The 22,579-nt window shown below is 45.8% G+C and overlaps 1 protein-coding gene and 1 pseudogene across 1 annotated transcript in view; one reads left to right on the forward strand and one right to left on the reverse strand.

Annotated features, from left to right (window-relative positions):
- Positions 1 to 4,909, forward strand: part of TSPAN15 (tetraspanin 15) — a 56,068-nt gene extending 51,159 nt beyond the window's left edge. Inside the window, exons 6-8 of the mRNA XM_023205045.2 lie at positions 1,412 to 1,459; positions 3,366 to 3,482; positions 4,064 to 4,909. Coding sequence (XP_023060813.1) covers positions 1,412 to 1,459; positions 3,366 to 3,482; positions 4,064 to 4,213 — 315 coding nt within the window. The 3' untranslated portion in view covers positions 4,214 to 4,909. The remainder of the gene's footprint in view (positions 1 to 1,411; positions 1,460 to 3,365; positions 3,483 to 4,063) is intronic.
- A 16,398-nt stretch (positions 4,910 to 21,307) lies between these two features.
- Positions 21,308 to 21,648, reverse strand: LOC111537777 (annotated as a pseudogene).
- Positions 21,649 to 22,579: the final 931 nt, after the last annotated feature.

The raw sequence follows: 22,579 nt of genomic DNA on the forward strand, positions 1-22,579 counted from the left end.
GAGATGGAAAGCACTCACTCCCATCATGTGCCCATGCACCTGCTCTCCAGGCCTGACCCTCTCCATAGGGGTCGTGTTTATGGCCTGGAAGGGCCAGAAACACTGGCTGGAACTGAGGCTACCTGGAGAACCAGCTAGACGGAGGGAAGTTATCTGGCCTGCACATCAAGCCTGACATTTAGATTGACCTAGATGACATCTGGAGCCCAACCCTCTTTCTTGGAAGGAGAGAAGACACCCTCCCTTACCTTTCCAGGGGCTGGAATTATGAACAAGTCATACCTGCCAGCGTTCCTGTGCTTCTCCATGTGTCCAGCCCTGTGATAAGCACTTTACACATGTGCATCTCACTTTATGTCCAGAACAGCCCTAGGAGGTGGGGTTCTGTGATCATCACAGCCTATTCATTCATTCATTCATTCATTCATTCACTCACTCACTCAGTTAACAAATTCGTATAGAGTACCTCTGCGTGCCGGTTCCTTGGCAGCCCATCTAAGGTTGGTCACAGCTCCTAAGTGGCAGAGCAGGATCTGGACCCAGGAAATGTAACACCAGAAGGCACACTGGGGGCTCTGCTGTTGACCCCCTGAGTCATCACTGGCACCTGCAGCATCCATCCCCCACGGCAGTGTTCACTTAGATGTAGAGCAGCAGGGCTGGTGGGGATCACGGGCTGGACCAGGGAGTCGCACTCTCTTCCCTGGTGGTTGGAGAAGGAGACCCTGCAGGGCACGCATATTGATGGGAAGTGCCCGCGGCAGCCTGTGAGTTAGGGCCTGCCTGGGGAGGGGTTTGATGAGGTCTAGGGCGTGACCGCAGCTTTCCCTATGCCTAAATTAATCAGTAGTCAGGAATTCTGGAGAGCACCTCTCTTCCCAAGAAGGAAGTTTTGGCAGCCCTCTCCGCTGGTGGAGCAGTGATCTATGGAACAGGGAAGCGTGGCCAGGAGCCCTGGCCTGGACTTCAGGTAAACCACAGCTGACCTTGTGCCAGCTGTGGTCTGAGGTTTTCCTCCCCAAGAGCCAACGGTGCAGGAACAGCCCCACCCTGACCTCTGAGATGGTGCATTACCATGTGAGCAAAGCAGTGCTCTGGGGCAGTCATAACCCGGGAGCCTGGGCAGCACGCCTTTCTCTGGGGTCCTGATCTGCTGCTCGTGGAGGGGTGGTGCTCCCTGTAAAAGTCATGGAACCTGTGTTCCTACAGTTTTTTCACAGGGCATTTCTTGGAGGAGGAGGTGGTTATGATGGAGATTCAAGCCAGACTGCCTGGGTCGGAATCTCAGCTCCATCCCTGCTGGACAGTACAACTCTGTGCTTCAGTTTTCATTTGCAAAATGGGTAGGATAATAGTGCCTTTTTGAGTTAGAACCGTTATAAATATTAGCTATTATACATTTTCATTTCAGACAGAAGTTGTCAACACCATGTGTGGCTACAAAACTATCGACAAGGAGGTAATGTCTTTGAAACGCCTTTCCCTGGAAATGTTGCTCTTCCTGTTCCACCCTGGGGTGATTGGAGGGGTTTATTGAGGTCAGGGTCCTGGCCACTGAGATTTTCCAACATTCCTGGCTGTGACCCAGAGCCAGGGCTGCTGGGGTTTTCCACCCCCACTCAGACACAGAAGGGCTCAAGGAACCAAGAATTCCCCCAGGCTGGGAGATGCCACCTGTCAGGGTTTACCAAGCACCTACTGTGGGCTGGTCCACATGAAGCCACCACGGCCCTTCCTGGTACCCGCAGTGTGCTGTGCGCTCAGCCATGCTCAGTACCAGCTTGCCTTTGCCCCTGTGGCCACCTGGGACCCAGGAGTCCTAGAGGATGGTAACCCCTTCTGGGGACTGCCCCTGGGTCAGCTTCCTGGGCAACGCTCCTCGTCTAGGAGAGAAGCAGGGGTGGTGCTGAGAAGGGACCTAAAAGGAATGGTGACCTGACATGCAGAGCAGCAGCTTTTAAAGTGGGGTCCCCAGTCCAGCAACAACAGCATCCCCTGGGAATGTGAGAAATGCACATTCTTGGGATGGGGCTAGTGGCTGATTCTGACGCATGTTTGAGAGCCATAGAACAGCAGTTGGTTCTCAACCCCTCAGAACCAATGGCCATTTTTATAACAAACAGCGGTAATGTCCTATTTATTATCCCCAAGTGAAATTCACAGATAACCTGCCTACATGCCCAATTCCAAAACAATTAACATGATGATCTGAGATAAAGTAGAAATGAAATACAGCAATTTACAGCTGTTTAACATAGTTCATCATGTAAGTGCTTAGGCAGTAGGGGGTGCAGGAGAAGACACAATGTAGTCAGGTGTCTGCACTGATGTGAGGCATTCCTGAGGCTGCAGTAGCTACAGGGCAGCTGATAATAGTCGTTGTGTTGGCGACTCACATACCATGGGCATCATTTTTGCCATTGGCATGGTTTTTTAAAACGGTGAACAATTCTTGATAAAGTTCTGAATTAAATAATGTATAATCATTCCTTAATTTACCTAGTAGTAGTTCGGGAAAATTCATGGTATATTAAAACCAATGCAGAAATGCTTTTTTCCCCCCTTCTTAAGAGATAGACAGGGTCTCACTGTTGCCTAGGCTGGCCTCAAACTCCTAGGCCCAGGCAGTCCTCCCAACTGAGCCTCCATAGTAGCTGGGACCGCGGGTGCATGCCACCATGCCCAGCTCTTTTTTTTTTTTTTTTTTTCTTTCTTTTTTTTTTTTGAGACGGAGTCTCGCTCTATCGCCGGGGCTGGAGTGCAGTGGCCGGATCTCAGCTCACTGCAAGCTCCGCCTCCCGGGTTCCTGCCATTCTCCTGCCTCAGCCTCCCGAGTAGCTGGGACTACAGGCGCCTGCCACCTCGCCCGGCTAGTTTTTTGTATTTTTTAGTAGAGACGGGGTTTCACCGTGTTAGCCAGGATGGTCTCGATCTCCTGACCTCGTGATCCGCCCGCCTTGGCCTCCCAAAGTACTGGGATTACAGGCTTGAGCCACCGCGCCCGGCCCTGCTTTGATTTTTGTATGTACCTGGAGTGGGGCTATTGGCTTGGATAATTATAGACAGGCTTTCCATGTATGGAAAACATCCGTGAGGCTTTTCATGCAGGGATATCTGAGAAACACGTAGGCAGGGCAGTTGTTTGTGGAGTAGGATTACCCTGAGCTCTGCAGTCCTTCAGCCCCCAACCTCGATTGTTGGGGCAACCAAAAGTGCCACCACGGTGTCCCCAGTCCTCTCTAGAGAACAGTACTGTCCATTAAGAACCAGAATCTAGGGCCACCTTCTCATGATGGCAGAGTCGGGGCTGTGGCTCTTGCCAGCCCAGGTGCTCTTCTGGGCTGACCCAGCTCCTTCCCATGCAGCGCTTCAGCGTGCAGGATGTCATCTACGTGCGGGGCTGCACCAACGCCGTGATCATCTGGTTCATGGACAACTACACCATCATGGCGGGCATCCTCCTGGGCATCCTGCTCCCCCAGGTGGGCCGGCCATGGGTTCAGAGAAAGTGTGGCTTGGTGATTGCAGAGGGGCAGAGAAGGTGCAGAGCGGGAGAGCAAAGGGGCTTTTTTCGTGGAAGTCCAGGACTTGCCCAGGGAGGGCTGCACGGCTGGAAGGAGGAGCGAATGGCAATAGCAGTGGTGGCAACGCTCTTCCAAGTGCTGCGCAGGCACTGCTGCTTCACTTCTTTTTGTGAGGGAGGCACTATTACGATGCCCATTTCACAGAGGAGGAAACTGAGGAGCCGCCAGCTTCAGTGACTTGCCAAGATCCCCTAGATAGTGTGTAACAGAGCTGGGGTGGAGGCAGGAATCCCAGAAGGGAGGGGCCCTTGCTGATCGGGCACAGCGAGGAACTCTGGGATTTCCTGGGAGAGGGAGAGGGGGCCCAGCTTCTTGGGCAGTGTGGGTGCTGGGAGAAGTCTCTGCTGTGGGTGTTGCCCAGGTCACACAGGGCCATGAGGGCTTGGGACTGGCTGCTTGGATTTCTGGGAGCCGGGAGCTGCAGGGAGGGCTGCCCTGATGTCCAGCAGGCCCTCACCAGCCCTGCCCCTTCTTCTCAGTTCCTGGGGGTGCTGCTGACGCTGCTGTACATCACCCGGGTGGAGGACATCATCATGGAGTACTCTGTCACTGATGGGCTCCTGGGGCCCGGTGCCAAGCCCAGTGTGGAGGCGGCGGGCACGGGATGCTGTTTGTGCTACCCCAATTAGGGCCCAGCCTGTGATGGCAGCTCCAGCAAGGACCATCTGGGATAGCGCCTCTCACTCAACATCATGGGGCTGGACAGGGCTGCGGCCCCTCTGCCCACACTCAGTACTGACCAAAGCCAGGGCTGTGTGTACCTGTGTGTGGGTCCCACGGCCACTGCTTCCCCAGGGGGCGGAGCCTGGGCCTCCCCTAAGAGGCTTCCCCCAGGCAGCTCCAGAATCTGTGCCCGCCTGGGGCCTGGGGAACAAGGCCCTCCTTTCTCCAGGCCTGGGCCACCGGGGAGGGAGAGCCTGGGGCTCCACTCAGGGCCCATTTCATCTCTGGCAGTGCCTTGGCCGGTGGTATTCAAGGCAGTTTTGTAGCACTTGTAATCGGGGAGAGGGCGCGTGCCCCTCTGGCAGGAGGGAAGGGCATCTGGGGAAGGGCAGGAGGGAAGGAGGGAAGGGCTGTCCCCACAGCCACGCCCATGACCAGGTTGGCCTCTTCTCAGCCTCCCAGGTGCCTTGAGCCCTCTTTTGCAAGGGCGGCTGCTTCCTTGAGCCTAGTTTTTTACGTGATTTTTGTAACATTCATTTTTTTGTACAGATAACAGGAGTTTCTGACTAATCAAAGCTGGTATTTCCCCGTATGTCTTATTCTTGCCCTCCCCCCAACCAGTTTGTTAATCAAACAATAAAAACATGATTTATTTTTATTTATTTATTTATTTATTTATTTATTTATTTATTTATTTATTTTTGCCTTTCCTGTGTGCTGTTTTGTTGGGGCGGGGGTAAGGAAGGCTGCAACGTGGATTTGGAAACCTCTTGTGGATGCGAGGATGAAGAGGGAGCATGGGATGAAGATTTGGCATAGCTTGGGACACAGGTGGGGGTGGGGGTGGGGGGAAGGAACAGGGCCAGAGGCGACCATGCCTGTTTTACCGAGAACCGAGGGAAACAGCCTGGGCCAGGTATAGCATGAGACTCCACCTCCAGGAAATGGGGTGAACGGGGGTACCAGGGAAGCGGAGTTGCCCACAGGTCCACCTACAGCTCTCCCTGCAGCCCTCAGTGTGCCCAGTGGCTGCCGCGCAACGCATGCAGAGCGTGGTGTCCGTCGACCCCTGCTGGAGATGCCGGGACTTGCGTGAATCAGTCCACCCAAACCTTCCGGCCCCAAGATAATGGGATCTAGATTTTTTGTGAGGCTCTTAGTAGCCAGGGCAATAGAAATAAAGTAGCAAGAGGCCGGGCGCGGTGGCTCACGTCTGTAACCCCAGCACTTTGGGAGGCTGAGGTGGGCCGATCACGAGGTTAGGTGTTTGAGACCAGCCTGACCAACGTAGTGAAACCCGTCTCTACTAAAAATACAAAAATTAGCTGGGCATGGTGGTGCGTGCCTGTAGTCCCAGGTACTCAGGAGGCTGAGGCAGGAGAATCGCTTGAACCTGGGAGGTGGAGGTTGTGGTGAGCCGAGATCCCGCCACCGCACTCCAGCCTGGGCAACAGAGCGAGACTCCGTCTCAAAAAAACAAAAAAAGGAAAAGAAAAGAAAAGAAAAGAAATAAAGCAGCAAGAGACCCAAACGTCCAAACGTGAAGAACTCTTAACAGTGGGAACTGTCTATACACCCAGAAGTTAAGTGGTCAGGTACTTGGTCTGCCATGTGTACCAACCCCATGTGTAAGAAGGGGCAGGAGGAGGGTTTTTAAAAGTATGCAATAACACAGCAATAACAAACACACCATAGAGCATACTTTGCCAGGAAAGATATTAACTCTAATCCTCACAACTAGGGTAATTCTTATCTCCATTTTATTAGTGGGAAAATTGAGGCACAGGGCAGTTAAGTAACTTGCCCAGGCAGACAGCTGGTAAGTGACAAAGCCATGACTTGAGCCCAGGTAGGATCTCTTGAGCCAGTCAGCCCCTCTGCTGTACTGCCTCTGTTGCCTCCTCTGCACACACGGTACTAGGCGTGCAAAACCAGTGAAGGCTGCAGCTGCTTCTGAAGCTCTGTCCCAGGGATATTCACTGTAGCCACTGCTGCAGCCTCTGTCTTGTCCCAGTTTGACCTAACGAGCACAAGGCCCGGTCAAGCTCTGTGTCTGGCTGGAGGCCTTGTAGTCCTGGGGCTCGGGCTGTTCTGAGAACCCCTTTTGTGCCCAGAGGGGAGACGGCACCTGCCTTTAGGGGCAGCGGGCTGGCAGGGGCACCATGGGAGATGGGCTGCTCCGAATCACTTATCCAAGGTCACCTTACCTAGAACCCGGAACCTGGACCCCCAGTCTTCCCTCTTTCCAGCACCACTCACAGACACCCCTCTACCTCACACTGCTTCTGTGGCCAGCTGCTTCTGTGGACCAGCACTGGTGCCACAGAGGGTAAGCTCCAGCAGACACTCATCTCCTCTTTTCCAAACCTTGGTCACTCACCTCTCAAGAAATGGAAGCATAAATATCTTCTTTTTTTGTGAAGTGTGTGTTCATATCTTTTGCCCACTTTTTGATGGGGTTGTTTGATTTTTTGTTTTTGTTTTTGTTTTTTTGGTAAATTTAAGTTCCTTTAAATTCTGGATATTAGCTTTTTGTAAGATGGATAGATTGCAAAAATTTTCTCCCATTCTGTAGGCTGTCTGTTCACTCTGATGATAGTTTCTTTTGCTGTGCAGAAGCTCTTTAGTTTAATTAGGTCCCATTTGTCCGTTTTGGCGTTTGTTGCCATTGCTTTTGGTGTTTTAGTCATGAAGTCTTTGCCCATGCCTATGTCCTGAATGGTATTGCCTAGGTTTTCTTCTAGGGTTTTTATGGTTTTAGGTCTTACGTTTAAATCTTTTATCCATCTTGAGTTAATTTTTGTATTAGGTGTAAGGAAGGGGTCCAGTTTCAGTTTTCTGCATATGGCTAGCCAGTTTTCACTACACCATTTATTAAATATTAAAGAGGGAATCCTTTCCCCATTGCAGGTTTGCCAAAGATCAGATATTGTAGATGTGTGGTGTTATTTCTGAGGCCTCTGTTCTATTTCATTGGTCTATATATCTGTTTTGGTACCAGTACCATGCTGTTTTGGTTACTGTAGCCTTGTAGTATAGTTTGAAGTCAGGTAGCATGATGTCTCCAGCTTTGTTTTGTTTTGCTGAGGGTTGTCTTGGCTGTATGGGCTCTTTTTTGGTTCCACATGAAATTTAAAGTAGTTTTTTCTAGTTCTGTGAAGAAAGTCAATGGTAGCTTGATGGGGATAGCATTGAATCTATAAATTACTTTGGGCAGTATGGCCATTTTCATGATATTGATTCTTCCTATCCATGAGCATGGAATGTTTTTCCATTTCTTTGTGTCTTCTCTTATTTCCTTGAGCAGTGGTTTGTAGTTCTCCTTGAAGAGGTCTTTGACATCCCTTGTAAGTTGTATTCCTAGGTACCTAGGTATTTTATTCTTTTTGTAGCAATTGTGAATGGGAGTTCACTCATGATTTGGCTCTCTGTCTGTTGTTGGTGTATAAGAATGCTTGTGATTTTTGCACATTGATTTTGTATCCTGAGACTTTGCTGAAGTTGCTTATCAGCTTAAGGAGATTTTGGGCTGAGATGATGGAGTTTTCTAAATATACAATCATGTCATCTGCAAACAGAGACAATTTGACTTCCTCTCTTCCTATTTGAATACCCTTTCTTTCTTTCTCTTGCCTGATTGCCCTGACCAGAACTTCCAATACTATGTTGAATAGAAATGGTGAAAGAGGGCATCCTTGTCTTGTGCCGGTTTTCAAAAGGAATACTTCCAGCTTTTGCCCATTCAGTATGATATTGGCTGCGGGTTTGTCATAAACAGGTCTTATTATTTTGAGATACGTTCCATTAATACCTAGTTTATTGAGAGTTTTTAGCATGAAGGGCTGTTGAATTTTATTGAAGGCCTTTTCTGCATCTATTGAGATAATCATGTGGTTTTTGTCTTTGGTTCTGTTTATGTGATGGATTATGTTTATTGATTTGCATATATTGAACCAGCCTTGCATACCAAGGATGAAGCCAACTTGATCGTGGTGGATAAGCTTTTTGATGTGCTGCTGGATTCAGTTTGCCAATATTTTATTGAGAATTTTCGCATTGATGTTCATCAGGGATATTGGCCTGAAATTTTCTTTTTTTGTTGTCTCTCTGCCAGGTTTTGGTATGAGGATGATGCTGGCCTCATAAAATGAGTTAGGGAAGAGTCCCTCTTTTTCTGTTGTTTGGAATAGTTTCAGAAGGAATGGTACCAGCTCGTCTTTGAACCTCTGGTAGACTTGGCTGTGAATCTGTTTGGTCCTGGGCTTTTTTTGGTTGGTAGGCTATTAATTACTGCCTCAATTTCAGAACTTGTTATTGGTCTATTCAGGGATTTGACTTCTTCCTGGTTTAGTCTTGGGAGGGTGTATATGTCCAGGAATTTATCCATTTCTTCTATATTTTCTAGTTTATTTGCCCAGAGGTGTTTATAGTATTCTCTGAAGGTAGTTTTCTTTTTGTGGGATCAGTGGTGATATCCCCTTTGTCATTTTTTATTGTGTCTATTTGATTCTTTTCTCTTTTTTCTTTTTTAGTCTTGCTAGCAGTCTATCTATTTTGTTAATCTTTTCAAAACACCAGCTCCTGTATTCACTGATTTTTTGAAGGGTTTTTTTGTGTCTCTTATCTCCTTCAGAACTGCTCTGATCTTAGTTATTTCTTGTCTTCTGCTAGCTTTTGAATTTGTTTGCTCTTGCTTCTCTAGTTCTTTTAATTGTGATGTTGAAGTGTCGATTTTAGATCTTTCCTACTTTTTCTTGTGGGCATTTAGTGCTATAAATTTCCCTCTAAACACTGCTTTTGCTGTGTCCCAGAGACTCTGGTACATTGTGTCTTTGTTCTCATTGGTTTCAAAGAACCTATTTATTTCTACCTTAATTTCATTATTTACCCAGTGGTCATTCAGGAGCAGAAGTTTTTCAGTTTCCATGTAGTTGTGCAGTTTTGAGTGAGTTTCTTAATCCTGAGTTCTAATTTGATTGCACTGTGGTCTGAGAGACTTTGTTTGTTATGATATGAACAGACACTTCTCAAAAGAAGACATTTATACGGCGAACAAACATATGAGAAAATGCTCGTCATTCATCATTAGAGAAATGCAAATCAAAACCATAACGAGATACCATCTCACGCTAGTTAGAATGGCAATCATAAAAACGCCAGGAAACAACAGATGCTGGAGAGGATGTGGAGAAATAGGAATGGTTTTACACAGTTGGTGGGAGTGTAAATTAGTTCAACCATAGTGGAAGATGGTGTGGCGATTCCTCAGGGATCTAGAACCAGAAATACCATTTGGATTATAAGTCATTCTACTATAAAGACACATGCAGACGCATGTTTATTGCAGCACTGTTCACAATAGCAAAGACTTGGAACCAACCCAAATGCCCATCAATGATAGACTGGATAAAATAAATGTGGCACAGATATACCATGGAACACTATGCAGCCATAAAAAGGGATGAGTTCATGTTCTTTGCAGGGACATGGATGAAGCTGGAAACCGTCATTCTTGGCAAACTGACACAGGAACAGAAAACCAAACACCGCTTGTTCTCACTCATAAGTGGGAGTTGAACAGTGAGAACACATGGACACAGGGTGGGAAAGATCACACACTGGGGCCTTTCAGAGGGTGAGGGGCAAGGGGAAGGATAGCATTAGAGGAAATACCTAATGTAGACGATGGGTTGATGGGTGCAGCAAACCACCGTGGCACATGTATACCTATGTAACAAACCTGCACGTTCTGCATGTGTATGCCAGAACTTAAAGTATAATAATAAAGAAAGAAAGAAAAAAAGAAATGGATGGAAGCAGAGTACCAGGAGAGGGCTTTGTCCATCCTGTGGTTGGGGACTCCCTGGCCATGACACCCTTTTGTGCTTCAAAGCCAATGACATTATCTTGGCCTCTTGTCTCACAAGGATGGAAGAATGATCCATAAGCGAGTCCTTTGCCACACCATGACACACATAGAAAACAATAATATTTGTGCAGCCTACATCATTTATGAAGTTGGGGAGATTTTGGGCTTTGCTTTTCGATTTATTATATAATTATTTTTTATAAGATGCATTAAGGAAGACTGATTTTGTGTAAAAATGTCCAATACAATATTCTTGAAATATATTTTTAACAATTTATGGAGGTATACTGGATATAAAATAAACTGCGTGTATTTAAACTGACAAATGTGTCAGTGAAACCATTACCACAGTCAAGATAATGAACACATCCATCACTCTAAAAAGTATCCTCTTGTCCCTTTGTAATCTGTTTATTATAACCCTTCCCACCACCCACACCCTATGCTCAAGCAACCAGAGCTCTGCTTTCCGTCTCTATAAATTACTTTGTATTTTCTAAAATGTTATATAAGTGGACTCATACAGCATGCACTCTTTCTGTCTGGCTTCTTTCACTCAGTAATCATTTTAAGATTCATGCATTTTGTAGCATATATCAGAAGTTCATTTCTTTCTTTTTTTTTTTTTTTTTTTTTTTTTGAGACGGAGTCTGGCTCTGTCGCCCAGGCTGGGGTGCAGTGGCGTGGTCTCCACTCACTGCAAGCTCCGCCTCCCGGGTTCACGCCATTCTCCTGCCTCAGCCTCCCGTGTAGCTGGGACTAGAGGCGCCCACCACTGCGCCCGGCTAATTTTTGTATTTTTAGTAGAGACGGGGTTTCACCGTGTTAGCCAGGATGGTCTTGATCACCTGACCTTGTGATCCGCCCGTCTTGGCCTCCCAAAGTGAGCAGTGTACTGTTGTATGGCTATACCATGGCTTATTTATCCATTCACCTACTGATGGACATTTGTGTTTCTAGTTTTTGGTTGTTACAAATAAAGCTGCTATGAACACTTGTGCATGTGTCTTTATAAAAACACGTACTTTCATTTATTTTGGGTAAATATCTAGAAGTAGAATGGCTGGATTATATGTAACTATATGTTTAGCTTTTTAAGAAACTGCCAAACTATTTTCCAAAGTGGTTGCACAATTTTGTATCCTCACCAGCAGTATATGAGAGTTCTGGTTTCCCTACATCCATGCCAGCAGTTGGTATGGCCAGTTTTTCTTAGTCATACTAATGGGTGTGTGGTGATATTTTATTGTGGTTTTGATTTGCATTTCCTTAATAATTAATCATGTTGAGTGCTTTTCGTAGACATATTTGTCATCCACATAATTTCTTTGCTGAAATGTCTTTTGAAATATTTTCTTAAAAAATTAGATTGTTTTTGTATTATTGAATTTTGACAACTCTTTGTATATTCTGGATACAGGTCCTTGATTAGTTGTATGATTGAAAAATTTCAGTCTGTGGCTTGTCTTGTTCTCTCTCTCTCTCTCTCTCTCTCTCCTTCATGTAGAGATTGGGTCTCACTCTGTTGCCCCAGCTGCCCTTGAACTCCTGGGCTCAGGATCTTCCCACCTCAGCCTTCTGAAGTGCTGGGATTACAGGCATGAGCCACTGTGCTCTGTGGTGTGTCTTTTCAGTCTGCTAATGGTGTTTTCCAAAAAGCAGGAGTTTTTAACTTGATGAACTCCAATTTATCAATGTTTTCTTTCATGCATGATGCTTTTGGTGTCGTAGCTAAGAAATGTTTGACTAAACCAAGGTCACAAAGGTTTTCTCCTACATTTTCTTTTAGAAGTTTTATAGTTATGTTACAATTATGTAAAGCTCTTACATTTAAGTCAAGGATTCATTTTGAGTTAATTTTCTAATATGCTACAAAGTATGCATCAAAGTTGATCTGTTTTGTACATGCATATCCAATTGTTCCAGCACCACCTGTTGAAAACAGAGATGAATTTCCACTGAATTGCCTTGGCACCTTTGTTGAAAAACAATTGTCCATATATGTGTAGGTTTACTTCTGGATTTTTCACTGCGTTTTGGTCAGTGTTGCATAGCAAATGTTGGAGCGGACATCCTTGACTTCGTCCTGATCTTAGGGGGAAAGTGTTCAGTCTTTCATCATTAAGTATAATGTTAGATGTAGGTTTTTCATGGATATTCTTTATCCAGGTTTACTAAGTTCTCTTGTATTTCTAGTTTACTGAACATTTTTGTTGGGACTAGATGTTGGGTTTTGTCAAATGCCTTTTCTGCATAATTTAAAATTTGCGAATATGGTGAATTTCATTGATTTTCACATGCTGAATTCCTGGAATAAGCCCCATTCAGTAATGATGAAGTACCCTTTTAATACATTGTTGAATTTGGTTTATTAAAATTTTGTTTAGGATTTTTGCACTTTTGTTTAGGAGGATTGTTTTCTTGTAAAATCTTTGTTTCGTTTTGGTATCAAAGTCATGCTGGCTTCATAGCATTAGCTGGGAAATATTCCTTCCTTTTCAATTTTCTGGAAGCGTTTGTAGAATTGGTGGTATTTATTCTTTAAAAGTTTGATAAAATTCACTGGTGAAGATACCTGGAAAATCTTCTTTGTAGAAGGATTTTAAACTATAAATCTAATTTATTTAATTGATATAAGATTACTTATGTCTTGAGAGCTTTGGTAGTTTTGTCCTTCAAAGAATTTGATAATTTCATCTAAGCTGTCAAACTTATTGACATAAAGTTGTTCATAACACTCTCTTATTATTCTAGAACCTGTAGTGATTTCATCTCTCTTATTCCTGGATATTGGCAATTTGTCTTTTCTTCTCTTTTCCCTGATTAGTCTGACTGGGGTTTATGGATTTTAAAGATTTTCTCAAAGAGCCAGCTATACCATTCTCATGAGCATATAAATAGGCTCTTAGTATTCCCATCTTAAACAAGCACACAGACAAGCAAAGTCTCCTGATGATTTCTCCTCTCCAGCCCCTGCCCTGTCTCTCTTTCCCTTCACAGCAACTGCTTTGAAAGAGGGTCCGTCCTCTCTGTTTCTGGTTCCTCTTCTGCCATCATTCTTGGACATCCCTAATTAGACTCTTGTCCCACTCGCCCCAAATTGCTCTCATCAACATCACCAGTGACCCCTCCATTGCCAGGTCCTATGTCCCTGTGGCATTACTCAGCTCCTTGGCTTGTCTGCCACATGTGGCCAGTTGATCATTCTCTCCTCCTTGAAATGTCTTGTTTTTCCTCCAAGACACCAACCTAACCTAGTTTTTCTCTTACTTCTGAGGCCCCCTCTTATGAGTCTCAGTTGTTGATTTCGCTTTCCCAACCTCAGCATTTGAGGGCCTCATCTGTCTTTTCTATCCACAATCCCTGATTGACCTCATCCAGCCTGGAATTTGAGGTCCTATCCACCACTCTAGCCTCAGCCCTGGGTCCCTGCTCTAGTCAGCAGGTCACCAGGGCTGACTCGGTTCATTCGTAGTTCACACGATTCCATCTGTCCTCTCACAGGAAGATCTAGCTCCCAACACTTTCACATCCTCCCTCGCCTTCCCATCTCCTCTGAGGCTCATTTCAATTTTGTGTGTGGAGGGACTTCTTTTATGATCACCCATTTTTCAAGAGAGAAAGATAAAGGCCAGACTAGCTTAGTAAGTTGCAGGCCAAGAGGCCCTGCCAGCAATCCCAGAGCCTGGCTCCTTCTAAGCTCTTGCCTTGCCTACCACCTTCCTGGGGCCTGAGAAGCACCTGGAAATATTATGGGGCCACCGGCTCTGGCACAAGGTCCTGACTTTCCACAGCTCGTGACACCTTGGAGGGAGCCTGATTTGCAGTCCCGAGAGCCCAGGCAGAAGGCACAAGTGTTCCCAGGAAGAAAATGAGCAGTTGACTTAGAGGCATGTGGTCGCTAGGTGGCGCAGCTGACCCACTGCTTGGCGCCCAGCACTCAGCAACTCCACCCTCTCCACTCCCTAGAGCCTGGGCACCTGCTTGGGTGGCAGCAGGAGTCTGCCTTCCACCTCATACCCCAAAAAGAGCAGACCACAAGGAGAGGGGGCCTAAAATACTATAGGTCCTGATTATAGTAGGTGCTCAATAAATAATTGTTGACTAAAAGAGTGATCATTTTGTGAAGCTGGGATAGATGAGACTTTCCTATTACCATTTCATAGGATGGGAAACAGGCCAGATACTAACAATAGGGGTAGCAACCAAGGTTACTGTTGTCGGCTCTCATTCGGTCACTATGTACCAGGCATTTGCTTAGCACATTTCATTCTTCATCCCATTTAGTCATCACAGCAAAAAGGCAAGGCCTTTATGATTTGCATTTGGCAGGTAGGGACATAGAGGCTTAGAGATCAGCTGACTTATTCAGGTCATACAGTTAGTGGAATAAATGGAAGAACCAGGATTTGAACTACTCTGCCTGCATCTGAGTAGCTGAGTAGGATCAGGGCCACCTGTTGGCCCAGTGCTGCCTCCTTCCCCCACCAATAGGATCTGAGATGAAGTCTCCCAGCAGTGCCTCCACCTGGGCATCATGTGGCCACCAGAGGGAGGCCTCCGTCTTTAGACAGCTGCAGAGGGCCCTGGACTGAGGTGGCCACGGCTTAGATGCCAGAATGAGAAGCGGGAGTACTAGGGCTCTGGAGGGCAGGTTCTTCATCTGCAAAAGCAAGAGGATGATCCCCAGTTGGTCGGGTCTCTGTGAGGAGGACATGGGATCATGCATGGAAAGTTCTTAGCCCCTGCGAGGGCTCAGCACCCACCCCTCCCCCAGCACTTGCCCTTGCACTGAACAGGCTATAGTAACAGGTCATGATAATAAACCGCAATCACAGGTATCCATTTCACTGATTTGTTTGTGTGTGGTCAGTCTCCCACTCTGGGGCGTGGGATCGTGATCTGCTTTCTGCCCTTCTGTCTCCCGAGAGATGAGGCTGTGGTGCCTGAGACATAAGGGGTGCTCACTAAGCAGGTGCCAACCCAGGGAACGGAAGTGGCGTGGCACTGTGGCCCCTGCGCTGTCTGGGCCCCCAGGACTCAGTGGGCTCACTGGATCCCATGTGTGAGCCGCAGAGGGCCAGGCTCAATGTGTTGGACTCCTTATAGGCTGTGGCCAAACCTTTGTCCCTCTCTGGCCTCTACCTTTTCCTCTCCAGAAGGGGCATCTAAGGCTTTCCAGGTGTAATGGCTCAGGGAGTGGCTGTGCCAGATGTACGGGTGCCCTTTAATGCCACCTGTCACCTTACTGGTGGCTGCACTGTCCCTTCCTCTCGCTGCTTCTGTGTCTTCTCCTCCGTCTGCCAAAGTCAGCATGCGAGGGCTGCCCCCAGTCCCAATATCCAGTGGAAACACCCAGAGAAATCACACAAATAGAAAATATCCACATCAAGCTTGAGAAGCTAAGCCTGTGCTTGAGGCAGTTCTTGGAGCAGCTTCTAGCAGAAGCCCACACCGACACCATCAGCAAGGAGCTGCCGGGGGCTCGGCCTCCTGAAGGGGGATTTTATGACTGGCCTTAGCTGCCCTCCTGAGTCTGACAAGGGCTCCACTGGGGACCCTCTAGGCAAGTCGGTGGAGGGCCCCTCAGCATCATCTGGGCCTTACTGGCAGCAAAAGTGGGTCTCAGAAACCAACTCCCATGAGAGGAGCCATGTGGACAGAGAGTGGGCAGTGAGAGCAGGACACAGGTTCCACCACAGAGCAGCAGAGACACCCAGAGGCTCCTGGCCCATGGTGCCTGGGGGATCAGAAGGACTCATACCCGGAAGGGGAATGGGCCTGTGGAGAATGTTACCTTGGCCAGGACCCGGCTGGCACCACACACCCCAATATCCGTGCCTTGGCTCTGTGAGGAGGGCTCTGCCAGGGTTTGAGGGGCCTGTGTGGGAGCCAGGGCAACCCATGCATCCAAGGGCCTGTGGAAATAACTCTCCATTAGAGGAGCCACCAGGAGGAAAACTGGGCCCATGGGAGAGGGGGCAGTTACAGGGAAAGGAGAACAAGAGGGCGAGGATTGCGTCTTACGATCACTGTAGCTCCGGCACCTCCCAAGACACGTAGTAGGTGCTCAATAAATCTTTGTTGACTGGACACACAACTCGGAGTATAACCTTCCTCAACTGAACACTGTATTGGCAAAGACAGAATATGTGTACTTCAGGCTCTGTGTAAGGTACAAGAGAGTACTTCTATTAGATAGGGACAATCCGTGGTAGGAGACAGTGATAAAAAATACAGTAACTCACTTCAATTTGCATTGAATGCAACAAATAGCAGACCTGAACATGTAAAAATCAAATGCAAGATATCAAAGGGCCAGATGGAGAAATGTGCAAAGGATGCAAAGGAAAAGGTTATGGACAGAGCATCACTGAGAACACACAAGGACAACGGTCACAGAAGTCTCACCCGAGTGCCTGCCATACCCTCCCTCTACCAACACCCCCGCCACCCCAGAATAAAGGAAACAGAGGAATAAATAGAAGTTGTTAAAGAAGTAAACTCTTGATTTTTTTTTTTTTCCTTTTTTTGAGACAGAATCTCGCTCTGTCACTCAGGCTGGAGTGCAGTGATGTGATCTCGGCTCACTGCAATCTCCACCTTGTGGGTTCAAGCGATTCTCCTGCCTCAGCCTCCTGAGTAGCTAGGACTACAGGCACGCGCCACCACGCCCAGCTAATTTTTGTATTTTTAGTAGAGATGAGGTTTCACCATATTGGTCAAGCTGGTCTCGAACTCCTGACCTTGTGATTCGCCTATCTTGGCCTCCCAAAGCACTGGGATTACAGGCGTGAGCCACCACGCCCAGCCATAAACTCGTGATTTCAAAAAGTAAAAGAACTCGTAAAATTAACAATGTGCAACTCCTGTGGGGCAGTCCTTCCCAATGTCTTCAATGCTTATAGAGAAACATAGTATCTATGAGTTCCCTGGGTAAAGGGAGGAGGCACCCAGGCCCTGGGCTTGGGGGATTAGAAACTCAACTACCTGTGGCCCACTCACTGCCCACAGATGAGCCCTAGAGACACTCACATAGGTGCTCTAGGAGACTGTCACGAGGGTGCCTGTTGCAGCGCTGTTTGTAATAGTGAAAAATGAGAGGACTGTGGTATGTTCCCATGTGGAATATTATACAGCACTTTAAATGAAGGAACTAAAATTCCATGTATCCATGCTCAAGAACACAATGCTGAGGAGATAAGCTAGTTGCATAATGATACATAGGGCTGGGTGCTATGGCCCATGCCTGTAATCCCAGCACTTTGGGAGGCTGAGGCAGGTGGATTGCTTGAGCCCAGGAGCTTAAGCCCAGTCTGGGCAATGGGAGACCCTGTCTCTACAAACAATAATAATAAAAAAACTAGCTGGCCATGGTGGGGTGCGACTTTAGTCCCATGTACTTGGGAGGTTGAGGTGGGAGGATCTCCTGAGCCCAGGAAGTCAAGGCTACAGTGAGCTGTGATTGCACTATTGTACTCCAGCCTAGGTGACAGGGAGACCCTGTCTCAAAAAAAAAAAAAAAAATATATATATATATATATATATATATATATATAGCTTATGGATGTCTGTAAGAAGAAAAGTAAAAAAAACTGAAAAGAGATATATCAAATTCATGAGACTCTGTAAGGGGAAAAGGAAATGCGCCTGTGGATCAAATGATATTTGACTTTGTAGGTACAGCTTTATTTATTTTCTTTAAAAATCAGAAGCAAAAATGTTCAAACGTGAATATTTGCTCATTAGGGATATCCATAGATGGAAATGTATGTTATTCTCAGTAGCTTTCTCTACTTTTTGGTGATTTTTTAAAAATTGTGCTAAATATATTAATATATAACATAAAATTTACCATTGTAACCATTTTTTTTTTTTCTTTTTGAGAGTTTTGCTCTGGTTGCCCAGGCTAGAGTGCAATGGCGCAATCTCGGCTCACTGCAACCTCTGCCTCCTGGGTTCAAGTGGTTCTCCTGCCTCAGCCTCCCAAGTAGCTGGGATTACAGGCGTGTGCCACCACACCCAGCTAATTTTGTATTTTTAGTAGAGATGGGGTTTCTCCTTGTTGGTCAGGCTGGTCTTGAAGTCCTGACCTCAGGTGATCTGCCCGCTTTGGCCTCCCAAAGTGCTGGGATTATACGCATAAACCATTGCACCCAGCCCCATTTTAACCATTTTTAAATGTATAATCCAGTGCCATTTAATGTATTCACCGTGTAGTGCAACCATTGCCCCTATACATTTCCGTAACGTTGTCTTCATCATAAACAGAAGCTCTGCACCCATTAAGCCATACATCCCCACTTCCCTCTCCCTCAGTCCTTGTAATCTCTATTCTATTTTCTGTCTCTATGAATTTGCCTCTTCTAGGCTCCACACAAGAATGGAATCATATGATATTTGACCTTTTATGCCTGGCTTATTTCACTTAGCATAATGTTTTCAAGATTCACCCATGTTATAGCATGTGTCAGAATTTCATTACTTTTTATGGCTGAAGAATATTTCTGGCTGGGTTGGTGGCTCACACCTGTAATCTCAGCACTTTCAGAGGCAGCAGCAGGTCACTTGAGCCCAGGAGTTTGAGACTGGCCTGGGCAACATAGGGAGACCCCATCTCTACAAAAAATACAAAAATTAGCCAGGCATGGTGGCACACGCCTGTAGTCCTAGCTACTCGGGAGGCTGAGGTGGGAGGATCACTTGAACCAGGGAGGTGGAAGTTGTAGTGAGCTGAGATTGCACCATTGCACTCCTGCCTGGGCAACAGAGCAAGACCTTGTCTCAAAAAAAAGAAAAGAAAAAAAAATCCATTGTATGCATATACCACATTATGTTTATCCATTTATCTGTTGATGAACATTTGGGTTATTTCTACATTTTGGACATTATGAACAATGCTGCCATGTACATTGATTTACAAATACCTGTTTGAGTTTCTGCTTTGGATTCTTTTTGGGAGTATATATCTAGAAGTGGAGTTGCTGGTCATAGGGTAATTCTATCTTTAGCTTTTTGAAGAACTGCTGAGCTGTTTTCCACAGTAGTTGCACTGTTTTACATTTGTACCCACAATGCCTAAGAATTCCAGTTCTCCACACCCTTGCCAACACCTGTTATTTTCCTTTTTTTTTTGGACAATAGCTGTGATAGGTAATTTCATGTGTCAACCTGACTGGACTGAAGGCTGCCCAGATAGGTGACAAAAAAAAAAAAAAAAATAGATAAATTTGACTTCATCAAAATTTAAAACTTTTGTGTATCAAAGGACACTATCAAGCAAATGAAAAGACAACCTGCAGAATGGGAGAAAATATTTGCCAATCATATATCTCAGCAGTCCCCACCCTTTATGGCTTGAGACCAGCCTGGCCAACATGGCCAGAAACCCTGTCTCTACTAAAAATACAATAGTGGTTGCAGTGAGCCGAGATCACACCACTGCACTCCAGCCTGGGCAACAAAGCAAGACTTTGTGTCAAAATAAATAAATAAATAAATAAATAAATAAATAAATAAATAAATAAAGCAGAGGAAGGGCAAATTCATTTTCCCTGCTTGAGCTGAGACATCATCTTTTTCTGCACCTGGACACTGGTGCTTCTAGTTCTTGGCCTTTAAGACTTAGAGCAGGACTTACAACATTAGCTCCCTGCTTCTCAGGCCTTCAGACTCAGACTGAATTACATCACCAGCTTTCTGGTTCTTCAGCTTGCAGATGGCAGAATGGGGACTTCTTGGCCTCCATAATAACATGAACCAATTCCTGGAATAGATCTCCTTTAATGTATATCTCTCTATATGTTATTGGTTCTGTTTCTCTAGAGAACCCTGATACAACAGCCAGCCTAATGGGTGTGATGTGGTATCTCCTAGTTTTGATTTGCATTTCTCTAATGATTTCATGATGTTGAGCATCTTTTCATGTGCTTATTGGCCATTTGTATATCTTCTTTGAAGAAAAGCTAATTTGGGGCCAGGCATGGTGGTTCACACCTATAATCCCAGCACTTTGAGAGGCCGAGGTGAGCAAATAGTTTGAACCTAGGAGTTTGAAATCAGCTGGACAAATGGCAAAACCCTGTTTCTACTAAAAATACAAAAAAAAATTAGCTGGGTGTGGTGGCAATGCCTGTCATCCTGGCTACTGGGACGCTGAGGTAGGAGGATCACTTGAGCCTGGGGAGGTCGAGGCTGCAGTGAGCAGTGAGTGCAGTGGCATGATCCCGTAACTGCACTCCAGCCGGGGCAACAGAGCAAGACCCTGTCTTTAAAAAAAAAGAAAGTCAATTTAAATCTTTTGTCCATTTTTGAACCAGATTGCTTTTTTTTTTTTAAATTATAGGAGTGCTTTATATATTCTAGATATCAGTCACTTATCAGATATATCAGGAGTCTCCAACCCCCAGGCTACAGACAGGTACTGGTATGTGGCCTATTAGGAACCAGGCCGCACAGCAGGAGGTAAGCAGCGGGTGAGCGAGCATTTCCACCTGAGATCTGCCTCCTGTCAGATCAGTGGTGGCATTTGATTCTCGTAGGAATGCAAACCCTATTGTGAGCTGTGCATTCAAGAGATCTAGGTTGCATGCTCCTTATGAGACTCTAATGCCTGTTTCATCCCGAAACCATCACCCTCCGCCCCGCCCCCATTCATGGAAAAATTATCTTCCATGAAACTGGTCCCTGGTGCCATAAAGGGTGGGGACTGCTGAGATACATGATTGGCAAATATTTTCTCCCATTCTGCAGGTTGTCTTTTCATTTGCTTGATAGTGTCCTTTGATACACAAAAGTTTTAAATTTTGATGAAGTCCAATTTATCTATTTTTCTTTTTGTCACCTGTGCTTTTGATGTCATATCCCAGAAACCATCACCAAATCCAATGTCAGGAAGCTTTTCTCCTGTGTTTTCTTCTAAGAGTTTTATAGTTTTAGCTCTTACATTTAGGTCTTTGATCCATTTTGAGTTTTGTGTATATCCAATTTTTGTATATGAGGTAAGGCAATGGCTCTTTGCATGTGGATATCCAGTTTTCCCACCATTTATTTAAAAGACTGTCCTTTTTCTGTTGAATGGTCTTGGCACCATTTTGTTTTGTTTGTTATTTGCTTTTCCCTTTTAATCCTTTTTCTGCTCCAACTCTCAAAAAATTGCCCCCAAAAGACCAGTAATTAAACAAAAGGGAACTCAAAGAGCCAAAGCAAGCCAGCCCAAGAGTAGCAGGCTCCCTCCCACAGGGAACAAAGTCTGGATGCTGGGGTCTCCACCCCAAGCCTGGTAGTAAAAGAGGTAAAGAATAAGGTCATTCTGGAGGCTAGCAGTAACCCAGCCCAGAGGGGCTTTCTGCAAGAGGGCACCCCTAACAGGGCCAGACTGTGTAAGAAGTGGTACTTGTTGGCCTGGTCAAAGAGCTCCTTCCCACAGGCATCTGGGAATTGGGTGTCATGTATCTGATAGGCAGCCAAGCCAAAGGCCCCAACACTGGACGAGGAACTCACCCAGTGGAAAGCTGCCTCTGGCCCAGCCATGGCTGTGGATCGTCAGACGCTGGATGAACAAACATCCTTGACACCCTTTTGGAAACTCATTGTCCATAAATAAGTATTATTTCTGGGCTCTGTACTTTAGTCAGTTGGTCTGTATATCTGTCCTTAGGCCAGTACCAAATGGTTTTGATTACTGTAGCTTTGTAGTAAGTTTTGAAATTAGGAAGTGTGAGCCCTCCAACTTTATTCCTCTTTGCCCGGATTGGATTGGCTATTTGGGGTCCTTTTTCTATACTTTTAGACTTGTCAAAAGAAAGGGAATGGGGTGAATGTGTAGACTCAGGATTCACTCTGTATTCAGCAAAAATTTAAAGAAGGAAATCTACAACTAGATATATATTGATAAATATTTTAACATAAACATCTCTGCTTTATGACGTTTCAGAGATAAAGAATTATCTCAGAATATAAGCAGAAAATAAAGGTTACACACAAATTAATGAAATCAGTGTGGCCTTCAGTCCTGAAGGTTCAGTATTAGGAGATTTAGTTTTAGTGTATCCATAGATCAAATCCGGCTGGGCACGGTGGCTCACACCTGTAATCGCAACACTTTGTGAGGTCGAGGCAGGGGGACCACCGGAGGCCAGTAGTTCAAGACCAGCCTGGCTAACATGGTGAAATCCTGTCTCTACTAACAATACAAAAATTACCTGGGCGTGGTGACGTGCCTGAAATCCCAGCTACTCAGGAGGCTGAGGAATGAGAATCGCTTGAACCCAGGATGTGGAGGTTGCAGTGAGCTGAGATTGCACCATTGCATTGCAACCTGGGTGACAGAGTGAGACTCTGTCTAAAAAAAAAAAAAAGAAAAGAGAAAAAAAATCAAATGCAATACCCATTTCTAGGAAAACTCCTTCTTCGTGAAGAACACAAAACACCCATAAGTCTGTATGTGCCAAACTGTGCCACA

Source organism: Piliocolobus tephrosceles, chromosome 9, assembly GCF_002776525.5.
Source record: "Piliocolobus tephrosceles isolate RC106 chromosome 9, ASM277652v3, whole genome shotgun sequence".
In the NCBI taxonomy this organism is placed as follows: domain Eukaryota; kingdom Metazoa; phylum Chordata; class Mammalia; order Primates; family Cercopithecidae; genus Piliocolobus; species Piliocolobus tephrosceles.